General features: G+C 36.3%; 2 protein-coding genes across 2 annotated transcripts; both read left to right on the plus strand.

Moving 5' to 3' along the window:
• Positions 1-199: 199 nt before the first annotated feature.
• Positions 200-9,859, plus strand: LOC126792134 (uncharacterized). The gene is made up of 16 exons (XM_050518619.1): positions 200-324; positions 422-455; positions 656-853; positions 945-1,081; positions 1,178-1,327; positions 2,134-2,235; positions 3,033-3,197; positions 3,347-3,457; positions 4,360-4,457; positions 5,224-5,246; positions 5,532-5,680; positions 5,830-5,940; positions 6,843-6,940; positions 7,663-7,729; positions 8,055-8,372; positions 9,520-9,859. Exons 1-16 carry the CDS (start codon positions 280-282, stop codon positions 9,544-9,546), a joined length of 1,833 nt encoding a protein of 610 aa, XP_050374576.1. The 5' UTR covers positions 200-279; the 3' UTR covers positions 9,547-9,859.
• Positions 9,860-10,684: 825 nt separating this feature from the next.
• Positions 10,685-12,737, plus strand: LOC126790983 (cinnamoyl-CoA reductase-like SNL6). The gene is made up of 6 exons (XM_050517371.1): positions 10,685-10,832; positions 10,959-11,116; positions 11,217-11,405; positions 11,708-11,861; positions 12,003-12,195; positions 12,459-12,737. The coding sequence occupies exons 1-6, from the start codon at positions 10,715-10,717 to the stop codon at positions 12,541-12,543; spliced, it is 897 nt and encodes a 298-aa protein (XP_050373328.1). The 5' UTR covers positions 10,685-10,714; the 3' UTR covers positions 12,544-12,737.
• Positions 12,738-19,072: the final 6,335 nt, after the last annotated feature.

Consider the following 19,072-nt stretch of genomic DNA (forward strand, 5'->3'; position numbering starts at 1 on the left):
AAATCACTTCACTCTTTCGGGGTAAACAGTAATGAATATGAAAAAGTTAGCGGAAAGTGTGACCAAAAGGTCCAAAATGAAAAGTTTGGACAAATTTATAGCATAGTGGATTTTAGTTCCCAACAAGTTGAGGTGTGAATGTTCAAATGGTGGTGCTTCATTGGAAGAATTTTCTCTTCATTTTCTCATAGACGCTAACTAATCTGCTTACCCTACTCTTATTACTACTACTCCGCTGCCCAATTCCAATCCCAAGCTGAAACCCCCTTCCCTTCTCTCATGGCCTCCTTTCGTAGGCTTCTTCCCCTCTGCTCCTCCATTAACGTACCTCTCTCTCTCTCTCTCTCTCTCTCTCTCTGTGTTTCTATATATACATCTCTATGTGAAAGCTCCTTCTAATCCTCTATTTTCTTTGTTGCAGAGTACGAGCTTTTCATCATCTGGACTTCTTCAAGGTTCACTCCTCCTCTTTCTCTCATTGCTAAAATCTATACACACACTCACACATGTATATAAACAAGGAATGATATATCAAGAAAATGAGTTAGTTGTGTTACTGTTAATGCGCGTATGATTTTGACCTGTCTACTGTAAATGTGGTTCTGTGTTGATCATTACGAATGAATCGAGCTGTTGTTTTGTACTTCAATTTTAGGTTTTCGGAGTTATGGAGCAATTGCCACACCAGATAAAACGTTGTTGAAATTGGAAGATGAACACACCAGAGGTGATGCTCATTCTGCGTTTCCTGATGATGAGATTGCAAAGATTCGGCGGGAGTTCGATGCTGCAAAGCAGAGTTTCCTCAATATTCCGCAGGCACTTAAAGAAATGCCCAAGATGAATCCCGAAGGTTTGCCAGTCCATCATTTTCTGTTTCACATTTTGAGCTTGATTAGTCGTGTTGATTGTGTTGTTGATTAGTGTCGTGGCGGTGACATTAGGGATATATGTCAATAAGAACCTGAGATTGGACAGTATTCAAGTTTATGGATTTGACTATGACTACACGCTGGCACATTACTCGTCAGAGTTACAGAACTTGATATATGATCTTGCTATGGAGCATATGGTCAACGAGGTTAGATTAAAATGCATTGAAGTAATACTGATAGACTTTGAGGCGCTGATGTGTTAGTCCTATTTAACTAGATATGTTTGTTTGTCGTTGTCTTAGTTCCACTATCCCGAGGTTTGCATGGAATTCAAGTACGATCCAACTTTTCCCATTAGAGGACTAAGCTATGACAAGTCTAGAGGGTGTCTCTTAAAGCTGGACTTCTTTGGGTCACTTGAACCAGATGGATGCTACTATGGTCGGCGAAAGGTACTTCACAATTAATTATTCTTCGTGATTACTGCACGCTTTCCAGAACTGGTAGTTTCTATAGAGATATTTTCACTATTATTTTACCAGGCTTCTAGGATAACTTTAAGCTAGGTATTTGATGGGATAACAGGAAAGGAAGATAGAAAATTTTGAGGAAAGTAACAAGTGTTTTGCAGTTAATCAGAAAATTAAGGCTCAATGGATCCACATCATTGTAATGATTATTCTGTCTCATGGAAAGAGGGATACAACTGAGAAATGATTAATTCTTTCATTATGCAACTGAAAAAATATCTTTGCCCCCTCTGTTGGTGCTGCCATAGATGTTTTGATATGTTTGGTGGTGGTTGCTCTAGAGTAGCTTCCTTATAGTTGTTTTAGTCTTTTAGTGTAGAAAAAAAAAACTGAAAAATTAGAAGGTCTAGTCATGAGTTTGTAACTTGTCCATGTAAAAGATAAATGTCTATTTGTTCATAAAGACTGCTTAAGAAAGTAAGATGGCTGTGGCTGCAGAATATGTATTATACATATTCTGCTCTGCCAAAAGAACCAAAAAAAAAAAAAAACTTGCAGCCGCGCAGCCACATCAATAGGAGTGCAGGTACAGCACAACTTTGGACCACATGCTTTAACAACTTTTCAATTTGAAAAATGTAAATTTGTACAGGCTCGGTTTTGTGGTGACTGAAAGTTGACAATTTTTGTTGCATTTCTTTGTCAATCAAACTTTTTTAGTAAGATTCTGATGCACTATATTGGTTCTTACCATCTTTCCTCTTTTTCCTTTTTGAAACCACATGCAGCTTAGTAGGACGGAGATAGATGAGATGTATGGCACAAGGCGCATTGGTCGTGATCAAGCAGCTAGTCTTGTTGGGTTAATGGATTTCTTCTGCTTTAGCGAGGTTAGCATTTCTATTCAATTTCCACATTTATCCAACAAGGACCCACCGGGTAGGGGACGGGGAAGTAGAGAGGGTGGAGGGGTTGGGGATGATGTGATGTCTATAAGGAGATGGTGATTTCAGCATTTCTGCATTAGAACATACACGTTAGATGGCAACTTTTAGCAAGGATCTTTTTGCAATCTTTTTGTGGGCAGGTTTAGTTTTATATTCTATTTCATTATAGATTTGTAAATGTGAAACACAGATTAGACCAGAAAGCTTGTACTGCAATCATAGTAGAGTAGCTGTTCTGGGAGTAGATACAGAATCCTAAACCTTTCCAAAAATCTGAAAAGTGATCCCGAATGCAGATTAAAGTGTCTAAGAATAAAATATTATGGTATTTTTCTCTATGCAATCTAAGAATAAAAATATTATGGTATTTCTCTATCTTACCAGAAACTGCGTTCTAATGTACCAAATGCTCCCTCCCACCAGTTAATCTTCATAATTCGTTTTGTACCATCCACACAATGCCCCTCATATTAAGTCAATAACAGCCTGCTTCTCCATCAAACCCCTCCAAGTACAAAATATCTTTTCCTGTAAGAAAAATTGGATTAGTTACATAGGAAGATCATGCGAAAATGGTAAAAGATGGGTGAAAGAAGAAGGGGTCTGGACTTCCATTTTCCTTGAACAAAAGCTGCACACATAACTCAGTGCCACATGTAATATCAATAGTCTCCTATGTTATAGGAATGAGTTTGCTTTGTTTTAACTCAATTTTTTTTTGTCTCGATTGTACTTCATAGGCATGCCTCATTGCAGACATCGTACAATATTTTGTGGATGCCAGGCTGGAATTTGATGCTTGCTACATCTATCAAGATGTAAATCGTGCCATTCAGCATGTTCACCGTACTGGCCTTGTTCATAGAGGAATTCTTTCTGATCCCCATAAATATCTTGTTAAAAATGTAAGTCATATAGCAAGATGATATGTTTCAATCATGCTGATGGTAAAGCATATTTTATTAAGGGAACCTTAGCATCTAATTTAATTGTCTACTTTGAGCTTATTATTTTTCTTGGTGGTAATATCATCTCGTCATCTCGGTCAATATAGGGTCAGGTGTTACACTTCCTGAAGATGCTCAGAGAAAAAGGGAAAAAACTATTCCTGATGACTAACTCTCCATATTACTTTGTGGATGGAGGGATGCGGTTTTTGTTGGAGGTAAAATCAATAACTGGATACTCTACCCTTACCATTATAGTGCTATTATGTTGTGATGAATCATTATGTTCTGACTTCTGAATATGCAGTCTTTCTATGATAGATGAGTTGTATAGTTTTGATAGTGTATACAGGTGGAAATCGATGCTATTGATTGTGTTTGAGTAATCTCATTCTGTCTAATATAAAGTACTTCATCCTGCTTGTTCATTAATCTACTCCTTTGAGTTGACTAATCCAAGCTGTTTATAATCTTCGTTGCTTAGGGATGATTTGCTTTTATTGGATTGCATTATCTTCTAATTTAGGAGTTTACCTGACTGCATGTGTTTTTGTTTGTATTTGGGGGAGGGGACGGAGTTGTAATTTAGAATTGTTCAGTTAAAGGTTTGGATTCTTGGGGTTTGGGCTATTGGGTATCATGTTTTACCAATACACTGTGGGATCAACATGCACCTGTAGAATGCCAAGTTTTACAGAACGTAACAGGTCTCTATACAAGTTTCCAAGCCAATATTTGATCGCAACTCATGCAAGCTAATCGTCAAATCCATCTGATGTCACTGTCTATAAAACTATAGTTATCCATCTTTTTGACTCAAAACTGAAAACTGACATAGCTGCAGTACCCAGTGGTATATGGTTGGTTAAAAAATTGCTATCCGTCAGGTTGGAATATGAACTAGATCTTATTGTTGGCTTGGTAACACTGGAACTCATTTAAAGTTTAGAAGGTGTAGAAAACTTGTTAATTTTAATATATTGTGCTAGAACTGAATTTGAGGTTCGGTTTGTCTGTTATACACGTGAGTATTATTGTGTCTCTGCGTAACATAATTTCCTATATATTCGTTTGGCATTAATTGTGGATTAATTGATAAAGTATGGTGAGTTTTTGTCAGGATTCATTGGGGTGTAATGGCTCTTGGAGGGAACTTTTTGATGTTGTGATAGCCAAAGCCAATAAGCCAGATTTTTACACATCTGAGCATCCATTTCGGTGTGTATCTTGAACTTTATTTTCGGTTTCTTAAATAGTCACATGTGATATAGACATCAGATTAGGTGCTCTGCTTTTTATTTTTAATTTTCTTCTTTTTCTTTTTCTTTTGGAAAGGGAAGTTTTATTTACTTATAAAATAAAAAATTGTGGTTGTGCTCTAGCTTTCTTCCTAGGTTTTTTAACAATAAACATTGTAGTTGCATTGGGCTTCACATGAACACTGATGGGATACTGAATCCACATACACACTATTTCTTAAAAAAAATAAGAATTGAGGTTATGTTTTCAACTTTTGGAGTGAGGGTTTGACCAGTATTTTAAACACCTAACCCATAGAGGTGGAAGAGAATTGCCTCATGGGCTCAGTCTGTTTTGCAAACAGCACGTTAGGCTTCTCCAGCGAAGCATACTGAGAACTTCCTCATGGGCTCAGTCTGTTTTGCAAAAGGCATGATACTATTCTCCAGGGAAGCATACTCTTCTCATTGGGGTGGTGCAAAGCTGACCCAACTGTATGCATAGAGGACATTGAGATCTGGCCCTTCTTTTTCCTTTTTATTATATATATGTGTGTGTGTGCGCGCGCGTATATATATGTTAAAACAATGAAGCGACAGAGTTAAGTATGTTTTCGAAAGAGTTATATCATATGTTGGTTTTCTTCCGCAGCTGAAAAATGCTGAAGTCTTTCACTTTAACAAATAACGCCAAACTCATAGTCACTCCCATTTGCACTCTGACCCAAGCGAGCTTACACATCAAGACTTCATGGCTATGAGGCACATGGTGAGACAAAAGTGCCTTGATATCAAAAACTTTTGTTTTTGACTCTTTCTTCCTTGTATAGAAGTTGAGTGTCAGACAGTGAATTAATGTACCAATTATCTTATTTAACTAAAAAAAGGTAAATACTTACCAGTAGTTTCCTCACGTCTCTTGTTTTGTATACTTGGGTATCCTCATTTGCTTCAGTAATTTTTTTCTTTTCTGTAGTAACAGCTAAGATTGTAGCTTTATGGTGTTTTAATGCCAGGGTCAGGTGTTACACTTCATAGGCATGCCTCATTGCAGACATCGTACAATATTTTGTGGATGCCAGGCTGGAATTTGATGCTTGCTACATCTATCAAGATGTAAATCGTGCCATTCAGCATGTTCACCGTACTGGCCTTGTTCATAGAGGAATTCTTTCTGATCCCCATAAATATCTTGTTAAAAATGTAAGTCATATAGCAAGATGATATGTTTCAATCATGCTGATGGTAAAGCATATTTTATTAAGGGAACCTTAGCATCTAATTTAATTGTCTACTTTGAGCTTATTATTTTTCTTGGTGGTAATATCATCTCGTCATCTCGGTCAATATAGGGTCAGGTGTTACACTTCCTGAAGATGCTCAGAGAAAAAGGGAAAAAACTATTCCTGATGACTAACTCTCCATATTACTTTGTGGATGGAGGGATGCGGTTTTTGTTGGAGGTAAAATCAATAACTGGATACTCTACCCTTACCATTATAGTGCTATTATGTTGTGATGAATCATTATGTTCTGACTTCTGAATATGCAGTCTTTCTATGATAGATGAGTTGTATAGTTTTGATAGTGTATACAGGTGGAAATCGATGCTATTGATTGTGTTTGAGTAATCTCATTCTGTCTAATATAAAGTACTTCATCCTGCTTGTTCATTAATCTACTCCTTTGAGTTGACTAATCCAAGCTGTTTATAATCTTCGTTGCTTAGGGATGATTTGCTTTTATTGGATTGCATTATCTTCTAATTTAGGAGTTTACCTGACTGCATGTGTTTTTGTTTGTATTTGGGGGAGGGGACGGAGTTGTAATTTAGAATTGTTCAGTTAAAGGTTTGGATTCTTGGGGTTTGGGCTATTGGGTATCATGTTTTACCAATACACTGTGGGATCAACATGCACCTGTAGAATGCCAAGTTTTACAGAACGTAACAGGTCTCTATACAAGTTTCCAAGCCAATATTTGATCGCAACTCATGCAAGCTAATCGTCAAATCCATCTGATGTCACTGTCTATAAAACTATAGTTATCCATCTTTTTGACTCAAAACTGAAAACTGACATAGCTGCAGTACCCAGTGGTATATGGTTGGTTAAAAAATTGCTATCCGTCAGGTTGGAATATGAACTAGATCTTATTGTTGGCTTGGTAACACTGGAACTCATTTAAAGTTTAGAAGGTGTAGAAAACTTGTTAATTTTAATATATTGTGCTAGAACTGAATTTGAGGTTCGGTTTGTCTGTTATACACGTGAGTATTATTGTGTCTCTGCGTAACATAATTTCCTATATATTCGTTTGGCATTAATTGTGGATTAATTGATAAAGTATGGTGAGTTTTTGTCAGGATTCATTGGGGTGTAATGGCTCTTGGAGGGAACTTTTTGATGTTGTGATAGCCAAAGCCAATAAGCCAGATTTTTACACATCTGAGCATCCATTTCGGTGTGTATCTTGAACTTTATTTTCGGTTTCTTAAATAGTCACATGTGATATAGACATCAGATTAGGTGCTCTGCTTTTTATTTTTAATTTTCTTCTTTTTCTTTTTCTTTTGGAAAGGGAAGTTTTATTTACTTATAAAATAAAAAATTGTGGTTGTGCTCTAGCTTTCTTCCTAGGTTTTTTAACAATAAACATTGTAGTTGCATTGGGCTTCACATGAACACTGATGGGATACTGAATCCACATACACACTATTTCTTAAAAAAAATAAGAATTGAGGTTATGTTTTCAACTTTTGGAGTGAGGGTTTGACCAGTATTTTAAACACCTAACCCATAGAGGTGGAAGAGAATTGCCTCATGGGCTCAGTCTGTTTTGCAAACAGCACGTTAGGCTTCTCCAGCGAAGCATACTGAGAACTTCCTCATGGGCTCAGTCTGTTTTGCAAAAGGCATGATACTATTCTCCAGGGAAGCATACTCTTCTCATTGGGGTGGTGCAAAGCTGACCCAACTGTATGCATAGAGGACATTGAGATCTGGCCCTTCTTTTTCCTTTTTATTATATATATGTGTGTGTGTGCGCGCGCGTATATATATGTTAAAACAATGAAGCGACAGAGTTAAGTATGTTTTCGAAAGAGTTATATCATATGTTGGTTTTCTTCCGCAGCTGAAAAATGCTGAAGTCTTTCACTTTAACAAATAACGCCAAACTCATAGTCACTCCCATTTGCACTCTGACCCAAGCGAGCTTACACATCAAGACTTCATGGCTATGAGGCACATGGTGAGACAAAAGTGCCTTGATATCAAAAACTTTTGTTTTTGACTCTTTCTTCCTTGTATAGAAGTTGAGTGTCAGACAGTGAATTAATGTACCAATTATCTTATTTAACTAAAAAAAGGTAAATACTTACCAGTAGTTTCCTCACGTCTCTTGTTTTGTATACTTGGGTATCCTCATTTGCTTCAGTAATTTTTTTCTTTTCTGTAGTAACAGCTAAGATTGTAGCATAATGGCCAAATTAATAGCATGGGAGAATTTCTCTTGTCCGATATAGTTAAACATATTAACTTTTTTATGTTTGCCTCTAAAACTTCATTCTTTACAGGCGAAATTTCATATATTCCAAGAATTGCTTGGTAGGTTGCATTCAACGGTGACTAATAGTCAGAGAAGTGAGGCCAAGTTACTGTTAGAGGAACTAAATGAGTGCAGACGTAAGGCAAGCTACATGATGAAGGGAATGTTCAATACATCTTTCGGAGCCACCTTCCTAACAGATAAAGGTCAAGAATCTGCTTTTGCGTATCATATTCATCAATATGCAGATGTGTATACCAGTAAGCCAGAGAATTTTTTGCTCTATCCACCTGAAGCTTGGCTTCATGCACCCTTTGATGTTAAGATTATGCCACATCATGTGAAGGTATGTCTGACTTATATCTTTTGTTATTATCTTAATACGGCTTTAATTTCTCTTATTGAAAAACACTCTTCTCTGAGATTCCTTTGGTAAAATTAAGTAGAGCTACTTATAGAAAAAAAGAAGAAGCTGTTGTTGCTCTTTTGACTTGTACTTATAGTTATGCAACTAAATAGAAAAGATAATATCTCAGGACCCTGTAGTTCTGTATTATTCTGAAGTCATAATGATGTAACAAAATAAGAAGTTACTAAGCAAGTCTAGATATCTGCTTTTATGTAAACTGTAGCAAGTCTGTACATTTTCTTTATCATGCAATGTATAAGTGTAATTTTTGTCCCTTGTTGGGAGATTCTGATGGATTTGTAGCTATGGAAAGTTTGGCTATTTTGTTTTGGAGATTGATAGGTTTTATAGGATCTTTTCACTTCTTTGTAGACCTTTTGCATACATTCACAGTATTCCAGTGATAACATTCTCTTTGCATAATAAATCTTACTGGACTTCTGTGAAACTCATCTCTTTTTCTTCTTTCACAATTACTCATCTTTTTCTTTTCATGATTATACATGTATCAACTTTTTATTTTCACCATAATGTTGTGCATTTGCTCATGTTTCTGTTATTCATATAATATTTCTTTATTTCCCTTTTCATTTCTAAACTTCCTTTTGAAATTTCTATCTTGTTTTGTTCCTGCACTGAAAGTGCATTTAAAAGCTCCAGCTTTGAAGCAGGAAAGAGCATCATCTTGATTACTCTGCTGTAAAACCTTTTTCGTTACCTTACACTTGGCTGATTATTCAAGCTTTTAACTTTCGGGAGGAGAGATTACCGAAAGTGGGCTGGTAGTCTAATTTCAAGATAAAGCTTACTCAAATAACTATAATCGTAGCTTATTTATTTATCTTTAAAACCAAGTCATAGAAGATCTGTCCTTGAATTTCCATATTCACCTATATGCTTATTAAATATATATTAACCTGATTTCATACCAGTTCTTTAAGATTCATGCTCTATTGATATTGGTTTTTGTTGTGTAAAACTCTCACTAGCTGCAGACTTAAGCCATTATTCAGCTGAGCTATTAGAATTCATATAATTTACAGATCCGTCCTTTCTGACAGTTCCGTGACTTCTCTTTTTTCAGGTTTCATCCAGCTTGTTCAAGACTTGATATATACATCGTCTGATGACATGGTCATGAATGGCGTATAATGCAGATGTGTTATGATCATCGTGGCATGATGGGTATACTCTAGTACCATAGTCTGTACACAAGTGCTATATCATTCTTTGGAAGAATATGAACAAGAACTTAATAGGTCACAAGTTCTTCATATTGAAGCCAATATATAAATTCCAGTCCTCTGATCACATAGACTTGAATAAATAGGTCACTGAAAATAAACTAAAAGAAATGAAAAAGAAAATGGAAATGAAAGATATTAGACTGATGGAATATAATTCTGGCGATCAAGGTATGATAATGCCAGATGCCAGATTGATGTACAATGCACTATAAACTTTTTAGTGATTTTAGCAGAATTCCATTGCAGGTGCAAAAATGAACCGACGGAGTGGAAATTTCCGGTAGAGCGCCCGCCCAGCAGGGCTGAACCTATTTTGGCTCAAACGGCAGATTTCTGGTAGAAAGTTCCATAGTTTACCCAATTGGCTTCCAGAAGTCCACATGCGATTTGTTTGGATCATATTTTTGGTTGACCGTGATCTTGTCTACATAACTTGAAGTCTTGAATGACTTTGTTTTCAGATACTGGGTTAAATAAAGGCGTAACTCATTTTGTCATGTATGCTCTGAAAACCCATTCATGTCAATTCAGAAACCATTCGTTAGATCCATCTATTCCATTTAGTCATCCACACGCCGTTGAAAATTACTAAGCAAATTGGAATTGGCTATGCATGCATAAGACGAACTTGGGAAGCAAACCTACCCTTCCTATACTGTTTTGTCAAAGTTTAAATTCCTTGCATTAGAAGCGACAATCTATAATTTTAATTTTATACAGTTGATTAGTGCTAGTCCTTTAATTTGTGCAAGTTCAATGGAAAAACGGATTTTCTTTGGCACAAAAGAAATTACAGAAATTTGGAGCTAATGCATTTCTTGGATGAAAGTCACACTTTGGTTATAAAAATTAAAACAAGAAAGTAATAGAGAAAGAGGCAGAATAGTTCTAGCTACAACATATTATGGTGAGCAGATGGGAACGTGTAACAAACTAGTTCACCAAATTCTTTCACCAAATTATATCCCACCTTCATTATTTATAGGCATATATATACATCATGAAAGAAATAACTTGAAAAGGAAACTCGAAATGAAGTACGAAAAACCCACAGTTTGTGTTCTTGATGCTTCAACCTACGTTGGCTTCTGGATTCTCAAAGGATTACTTGCTCGAGGCTTCATAGTTCACGCTGCTACCCAGAAAAATGGTAAGCATTTGAACTATTCTCAAATGTCCAGTATGACTGAATTTGATCGATACTTATGTTATATATACAAGTTAGTTTGGGATTTCTCAATCTAAACTTTCGGCTTCCGCCATTTGATCCATGCAGGTGAAATAGAGATTCAGAAGAGAATTAAGGAAATGGAGAAAGAAGAAGAGAGATTGGCAGTTTTCTCTGTTGATGTTTTGGATTATCATAGCATTCTTTTGGCTTTGAAAGGTTGCTCTGCTGTGTTCTGTTGTCTAGACAGTCCCGAAGGATATGGTGTACGTATTCTTCATTTTTTGTTTACATATTTCCTCCAACTTTCTGTCCTATGTGTACGTTCACGGTGATCATAATTCTCAAATTTTCTGACCCTGGTAGGAAACAATGGTGAACTTGGAGGTGAGAGGAGCAATCAATATAATTGAAGGATGTGCGCAGACAGAGAGCGTGGAGAAGATTGTGTTCACTTCTTCACTGGCTGCAGCAGTATGGAGAGAGGACATTTCTTCTGAGAAGGCTGTGGATGAAAAGTCATGGAGTAATCCTGAATTTTGCAGGAAATTGAAGGTTTCATATTCTATGCTTTATCTTACGAATTTTGACCCCTTTTTTTTCTTTCCCGAAGTTGTTTTTAAATGGGAAGAGCTAGGTACTTTTGTTAAGTCGAGTTAGCTTACAAACCTATTACAAAAGAAAAACGAGTGATCATGAAGGTGTATGAGGGATAAGTGCATCTCAATCATATCAAACACGGAACTCTGTACTTAATTTTTAGCTGTCAGATTCACTTGTCTGTCTCATTGTTCTGAAAATCTGTCCCCTAATCAACCTTCATTAGCTTAGCTAATATTGTATTTTCTTATTTGTAGTTATGGTATGCGCTAGCAAAGACGCTATCGGAACAAGCTGCTTGGGCTCTGTCAATGGACCGGACTCTTAACATGGTGTCTATAAATTCAGGACTAGTCCTTGGGCCCGATGTCGCACAACAAAATCCTCGGCCGACTATGTCATACCTTAACGGTTAGTACTGTATACTATGGAAATAATATTGTTGCATAATAATCTGTATGTTATTCTATCAGCAATCAACCATAGATAACCATAAGATCCTTGAACGTCATTTATTATCTTCAAGTTGCAAATTTTCATTGTTGCTTGCAGGAGCAGCTCAAATGTATGAAAATGGTCTACTAGCATTTGTTGACGTGGACTTTCTTGCAAATATTCATATTCGAGCTTTGGAGGACCAGTCTTCTTGCGGGAGATATTTCTGTTACAGTCATGTAGTGAAAACTGAGGATGAAGCTGTTAAGCTTGCACAAAGCTTAAGTCCTTTGCTATCTCTACCACCAAGGTTTGCATAAGAACTCTAGACTTTTTTTATTAGATATGATGAATCCTGGCCTACTCGATCAATAACAGTCATTAATTTAATCTGATCGAAGAACCCACACTAGACATTTTCAATCTCAAAATTATTAGATAATTAAATTGTTCAAGAAATTGATACTAGCTGAAACACCAATTTATCAAAGTTCAGTTAAAGTTGAGTTACAGTTGAGCCAACTGTTGTAACAATAAAGGCAATACTGAGACGTAGTCCTTTGTCATATACAGGTATCATTACGATGGTAGTGAAGCATATATAGAGCGATTGAGGACCAAGAAATTGAGGAAGCTGGTTGAGGGAGCTGCTTATTAAGACGAGATGTTAACTCTTGAATCTTGATCATAATTGTAATTTTGAGATGTATTTCCCTTAGTTTACCTGTTTCCGAGAAGAGAGAGAGGGTTAACTTTCTATGATATTTGAATATCACATCCAAAATAAAATAGCAAAATATAAAACCCTTATAAATACAATGACAATGTCCCATTTCTCAATGTAGGATTCATATCCCAATAAGAAATTTGCGCACAAAATCCTACACTTTATATAATTGTAATTATGTGAATGTAAAGAGATATAATGGTCATTTTGCTAGATAGAACTATATAAAACCGCAATGAGAGAAGTATAAAGTAATATTTTCTCAAAGGGTGGTGTTATTAACACACCCCTTTTACTATTAACACACCATAACTCACATGACTTTTGTAAAAGATGATGTCATGTTGTATCATTCAATGTTAAAGAGGTGTGTTAATAACAAAAAAAGGTATGTTAATAACATCATCTTTTCTCAAATCCTAAATCGCCTGCACATTCTTGATCTAGTTTATCTTACTCTAGATTACGCTATGTCTTTCTCTTGATTTCATTCTTTCTCCAAAGTGATTTCTTTTTATCTAAATCTAGATCTTGCTTGCTTTTTATAGATCTTGCTCATTTTTTTTATAGATTTTGCTCGCACTCCAGATTTGCGTTAGTCTCTCTCTCTCTCTCTAAATCCTGGTAGCTTCTCTCTCATATTGTCTTTAGCCGTAGTCAGAGACAATAATAACCATTCTCTTTGTGACGACATCAAAATGGAAATGAACAAAGTTAGACTTTACGATCACTAATTTTTTATATTGAATATTAAATAACAAAATTGCGCTTCAGAATCAAATTAAGTTCATTCTAATTATTTCGTTTATCTTTTGTTTGGGTCAAATTAATACTTTTTGTCTTTCAAATTAAAGATGGACAAGGCTCATGGCATCTTAAAAAAATGTATTGACCGTTATTATAATTTTTGTTTTAATCAATGTCTCATGCAGCCCCATCCATCCCGATTAGGCTTTTCACTAACGACTTGTACCCTCCATATTACTTGCAAGCTTCATTGACACCTAATGAATGCACATAGGCCTCATCATTTAGCCCGCGGAGGCTCGCAAGCCTAATGGGGTTTTACCTGGCCCGGTCCGTGAGAAAACCCGTCAAATCCCGCTTCCATGGGTCTCTAGCCAGGCTTAGTTTAGAGGTGTGAAACCCGGCCCGGCCCGTAAAAGCCCGTCAAAAAATAAAATATTGTACATGCATATAATATATTATATATATCAATTATATGTATTTTTTGGTAATAATTATACATATATTTTGTTAATAATACTAGATTTAAAATTTTATATTATATTATAACTTTATACTAGATTTAAAATAAAATTGTAGCATTATCAAACAACTATATGAAGTAAACTTCTCGGGATTAATCGACCCTATTAAAACTTCATCTAATTCGGACCTCGTCTAACCGTCAGAATTTCCGGTAAACCGAAAACAACACTAAAATGCCCTAAGGAATGACTCATTACCAGGATGTGAAAGTCAAAACCCGTTTGTATATATGAAATCATCTAATTTTTGTCACCGATCGTGCATGGTCGCATCGAGGAAACTCATTTGGCAAAACCCAGGTCAATGGGGTTTTAATGTGTCAAAATGTTTTTTTGTTAACCGTAGGTACGGACGGTCAAACTATATCCAAAACAAATGAAATTTTTACGGGGTCCCTAAATATATATACCCATCACATCTGCTGGTGTCGATCGACTGTATTTAGAACCAAAGTTGTCGATCTCCGAAGTGTCCACTAATGTACTATAACCTTTATATTAGGTTTATAATATAACTATCGCATTATGAAGAGACTATATGAAGGAAACTTCTCGAGATCAATTGACATCAGCCGATGTGATCGGTATACATATTTAGTGACCTTGTAAAATTTCATCTAATTCAGACCTCATTTGATGGTCAGAATTTTCGGTAAACCAAAAACATCACTAATATGCGATAAGGGAAGACCTATTACCAAGATGCGAACATCGAAAGCCGTTTTCAAATCTGAAATCACCTATTTTTTGTCACAGATCGGGCGCGATCGGACCGAGGAAACCAATTTGGCAAAGCCCCGGTCAATGAGAGTTTTAATATGTCAAAATGCTTTTTTTTACCGTAGATACAGACGGTCAACCATGTCCAAAACTAACGAAATTTTTATGGGTTCCCCAAATATATATACCGATAACATCTGCTGGTGTCGATCGACCATATTTAGAACTGGAGTTGTCGATCGCCGAAATGTCTACTAATGTATCATAACCTTTATATCACGTTTATAATAAAACCATCGCATTATGAAGCGACTATATGAAGAAAACTTATTGGAATCGATCGACACCATCTAATGTGATCAATATATATATTTAGTGACCATTGTAAAATTTCATCAAATTCGGACCTCATTTGACTGTCGGAATTTACAGTAAACCAAAAACACCACTAATATGCCTTAAGGGATGACTCATTACCAAGATGTGAATGCCGAAAGTTGTTTACATATTTGAAATCACCTAATTTTTTTCACCAATTGTGCGTGGTTGCATCAAGGAAACCCATTTCGTAAAGTCCCAGTCAATGAGGTTTTCTTATGTCAAAACGTTTATTTTTTGGTTCACCGTAGATAAGGACGGTCAAATAATGTTTAAAATGGACGAAATTTTTAGAGGGTCACTAAATATATATATCGATCATATATATCGGTGTCGATCGACAATATTTCGAAACTAGAATTTACTTGTGACTTTTTTTAGAATGTTTTCTAATGATTAATTTATTGTTTCAAACTCTTAAATAAGAGTATTATATTTTTTGGCTTATTATAAAAAAGTCCATTTAAACACCTTAATTTATAAAAAAATTCAAGCAAGTTTTTAAAATTATAAAAAAGTCAGATGGTAAAAAAGCTTAAAGCATTGCCCATATATTTCTATAAATTACAACTTGTGCCATTTTATTTGACCTGACCGGATCAGATCGCTATTCGATCTGGGCCTTCACTATATCTTTCTCGTCGACGACTCGACGCTTCGAGGATTCACCAGCACGCCTCGCTGAGGCGGTTGTCGGAGGAGAAGGCAAGGTTGGAAACACAGTGGTTGTGGCCCTGAAAGGTCTCGCAAGGCCCTCTTGCTGCTTCTGCTAACTAGGTCTCCTCCGCCATGGCTTCTCTGTTATAAATCCGATTCAAGGTTTGAACTTTATACTGGAGTTTGGTTGCTTGTGAGAATTGATTTCAGGGTTTGGAGATTGGGGATTGGAAGAGAGGAGGATAGAGTATGAAATACCATACCTTCAAAGTTTGATCCAGATGAGCAACCCATAATTTGTTTCATGAAAATCCTCTCTGTCATTCCCTCCTCTCTTCCAATCAACAACCCAACCGGGAAAATAAAAGCAAGAGAACTGAGAAGAGTGAGGGAAAAGAAACCGAAAACAATGGCATAATCAACAACAACGGTGCTCACTCTCTCTCTGCACAAAACTAACAGATGGCATCGGCAAAACAGAACCTACACAAAATACCTGCAAAGCCTAGTTTACACCAAAATTCCACCCAACCCGACTCGTTTAACACATAAATTTCTCACACCCGACCCAGTGACATTTTTGAAATTACACATAATTATCTTAGCTACAGTACCTTTCTCCCATCCTTAATGGTTAGTAAATAATTATAGAGTAATGTGCAATTTGCTAAATTCAATTACATGTAAAAATGACTGAAGCAATTTTCTTGTTAGATTTGGTTAAAAAGGTCGGGGCTAATAGAGGAAAAAGATTGCATGCCATATTTTATTCATTAATGTCTTACTTGCACAATAGTTTTTAATTGAAATCTTTCATTTGTATGGACACTTTGTTTGTTCTTTTCAAAGTGAGCATTAGGATTATTTGGTTATTGTAAATGATGCGAAAAAAATTGAACGATCGAGTATCAAATATATTAAAATGTAAGAGGTTAACATGAACATGGAACACCCAACTGGTAGGCACGAAGTTAGAACCATGCGAAACAACAAAGCCTAGCGAACTAAACCCTAACTGTCACAATACTGACAACCATGGTATGAATTCACAAAAGTAACCAAATGCCCTGAATGCAAGACTACAGTCACTTATTAGGAAAAAACCGGAATCACCCTACGCAAATGAGGTCTCCCCAGGTTTAAACGAAAAACCAACCTAAAAAAATCTAAATCTTGAAACCAACAATCCCAAGACCCAAACACTTCAAACCCTGGCCCAAGAATAGAAACCCTAGATCCGCACCTAGAGAATTGGGCACCAACTTATCAGAGCCGCCGATGACTTACTCCACCAACAGAAGTCAACCTTTACTACCGTCGTCGGGTGCTGATAGTGCCCCACTACCATCAGGGCAACCAACCTTGACACCCAAATCCGCTCTCTGATGAAGGTCACGAGCACCACCGGATTGGAGAGCCCGACCCCCTATAACGACACATAATATCTTGAAAGGAGATAGGAAAATTAGAGATGCCAAAAGATCGCCGAAGCATACTTCACCTAAACCGCCACCGCCAAGAGCCCTGAACCCACCGCCAAGAGCCATGAACCCACCGCCACCAAAGAGACAGAGGAGGGTGAGAAGGAAGGAGATGTAGTGTTGAGCCAAACCAACCCAAGGAGGAAAAAAGGTTGGCCATGACCCATCCGATGCCTGAATGCAACCACCGTTGCTTCACAAAATTCACCACCACCATCCCAAAACCCGCCACCAGCAACACCAAGGTTGAAGGCTAGGGTAGAGACAACAGAGAGGAGGAGAGCCATATTATATTATTTTAGAGTATAAATAAAGTTATTGTATAAATTTGTATCACAATATCGATGCGAAACAAATGTTACTGAATTGATTATGTACTTTTAATTAGAATAACTAGTTTTACCCACATGCTCTGCATGTGTAAACAAATTCTAAAAAAAAAATAGAAATATAGAAAAACATAGGAGTTGGTTATTGCATATTCCATTGATTTGATTTGTGAATAAAGTTTTTTAATCATTCATGGACTTTCTCGTCAAAAAATTCAGTTTTGGGTAGCATGTCTTGTTTGGGTTATACAAGTATAGATATACAAAATAAATATTAAAAATATACGTTTTATTTCTTTTCTTCGATTGTTTAGAAACGATACTATCAATGACAATACCTTAATTGTATATGAAATGCACTTTGCCCTCAATTGTATATGAAATGCACTTTGCCCAATCAGCCTTGAGAAGCAGAGTTTGCAAGGTATGCATCACAAGTTTCCTCTACTATCCTGCAAAGCATAATCAGAGTGATTGGTACGGCGTGATACCACCTTGGCACTACCATCGGGCCCGGGGTGTGACACTGATTGTGTTATTAATGACCACATCAGTGATAATAAAGTTTGAGCAAATTGGTATACAGTTGTATATATGGTAGACAATTACTTATCTACTCCAAGGTAATAATAAAGTGAAACTCCAATACTAACATAAAATTCTAATATATATATTCTATGCATAAGTATCTTTTGGCTTAAGGAAAAGATTACCTCAAGAACCAATGTTGTCACCATAACAATACAAACATTGCCATCAACATTGACTCTATGTCGCCTAACTTTCTCAGTGTGAATACTGAAATTGGATGTTATGAATCCACATATGCCTACAATAATACTAACTACATTTGGAAACAAAATTATGATTAAGAAACTTAGAAGCCTAATAAAGTTCATTGGTAGAAGCATTAATCTAACAACAAACTAGGAAAAAGAGAAGATTAATACGTTTGCTACATCTTGAATCGAACATGGATTTTATCTAAATATCTTCTCGAAGCATTTAGGCCATGGTTGGAGTTTAACAAAGAAAACTATTGCGCACTAAGGAAGCCAGACTCTAACTCAGAAGATGTGTTCTCCTAGACCACATATTATGATTGTCAATTGCTATAGTCAAACTAAAATAGAAATTCATCAAACCTTACATCCAATAGTCTATTATTTCTCTAATTAACATTATAAAGACAATAGCGAAGCCCAAGCTATGATTAACATCAGTGCTAAGCAATTCAGACTTAAAACAAAACCATGAAAGAATTGATGATAGTACAACCCATAAAGGAATGAAGCTAGATGAATATACTCCAGACAATCTAGGCAATTGTTTAAGTTTAGGGAGTAAATTAAGACAATCCCTTGGTAAATTAACTTATACCATGTTTTCTCATTAATCCAACCCAATACATACATAAATTAACCACAATGGTGATTGATTCTCTTTCCAAGCAAAGGAGGCAAGGAGTAATCCCACTCGTTGATGTTGAAGACACAGATTTAGAAGACTGAGAGCGAGTATGCGTTGGATTGATACCAATGAACAGAGGACTGAGAGCGAGTGAGTCGGATACTCGAGGCGAAGTAAGCGAGAGAGGACAAAGAGGGAATGAGAGCCACGAGTA

Source organism: Argentina anserina, chromosome 4 (genome assembly GCF_933775445.1).
Source record: "Argentina anserina chromosome 4, drPotAnse1.1, whole genome shotgun sequence".
Lineage (NCBI taxonomy): Eukaryota > Viridiplantae > Streptophyta > Magnoliopsida > Rosales > Rosaceae > Argentina > Argentina anserina.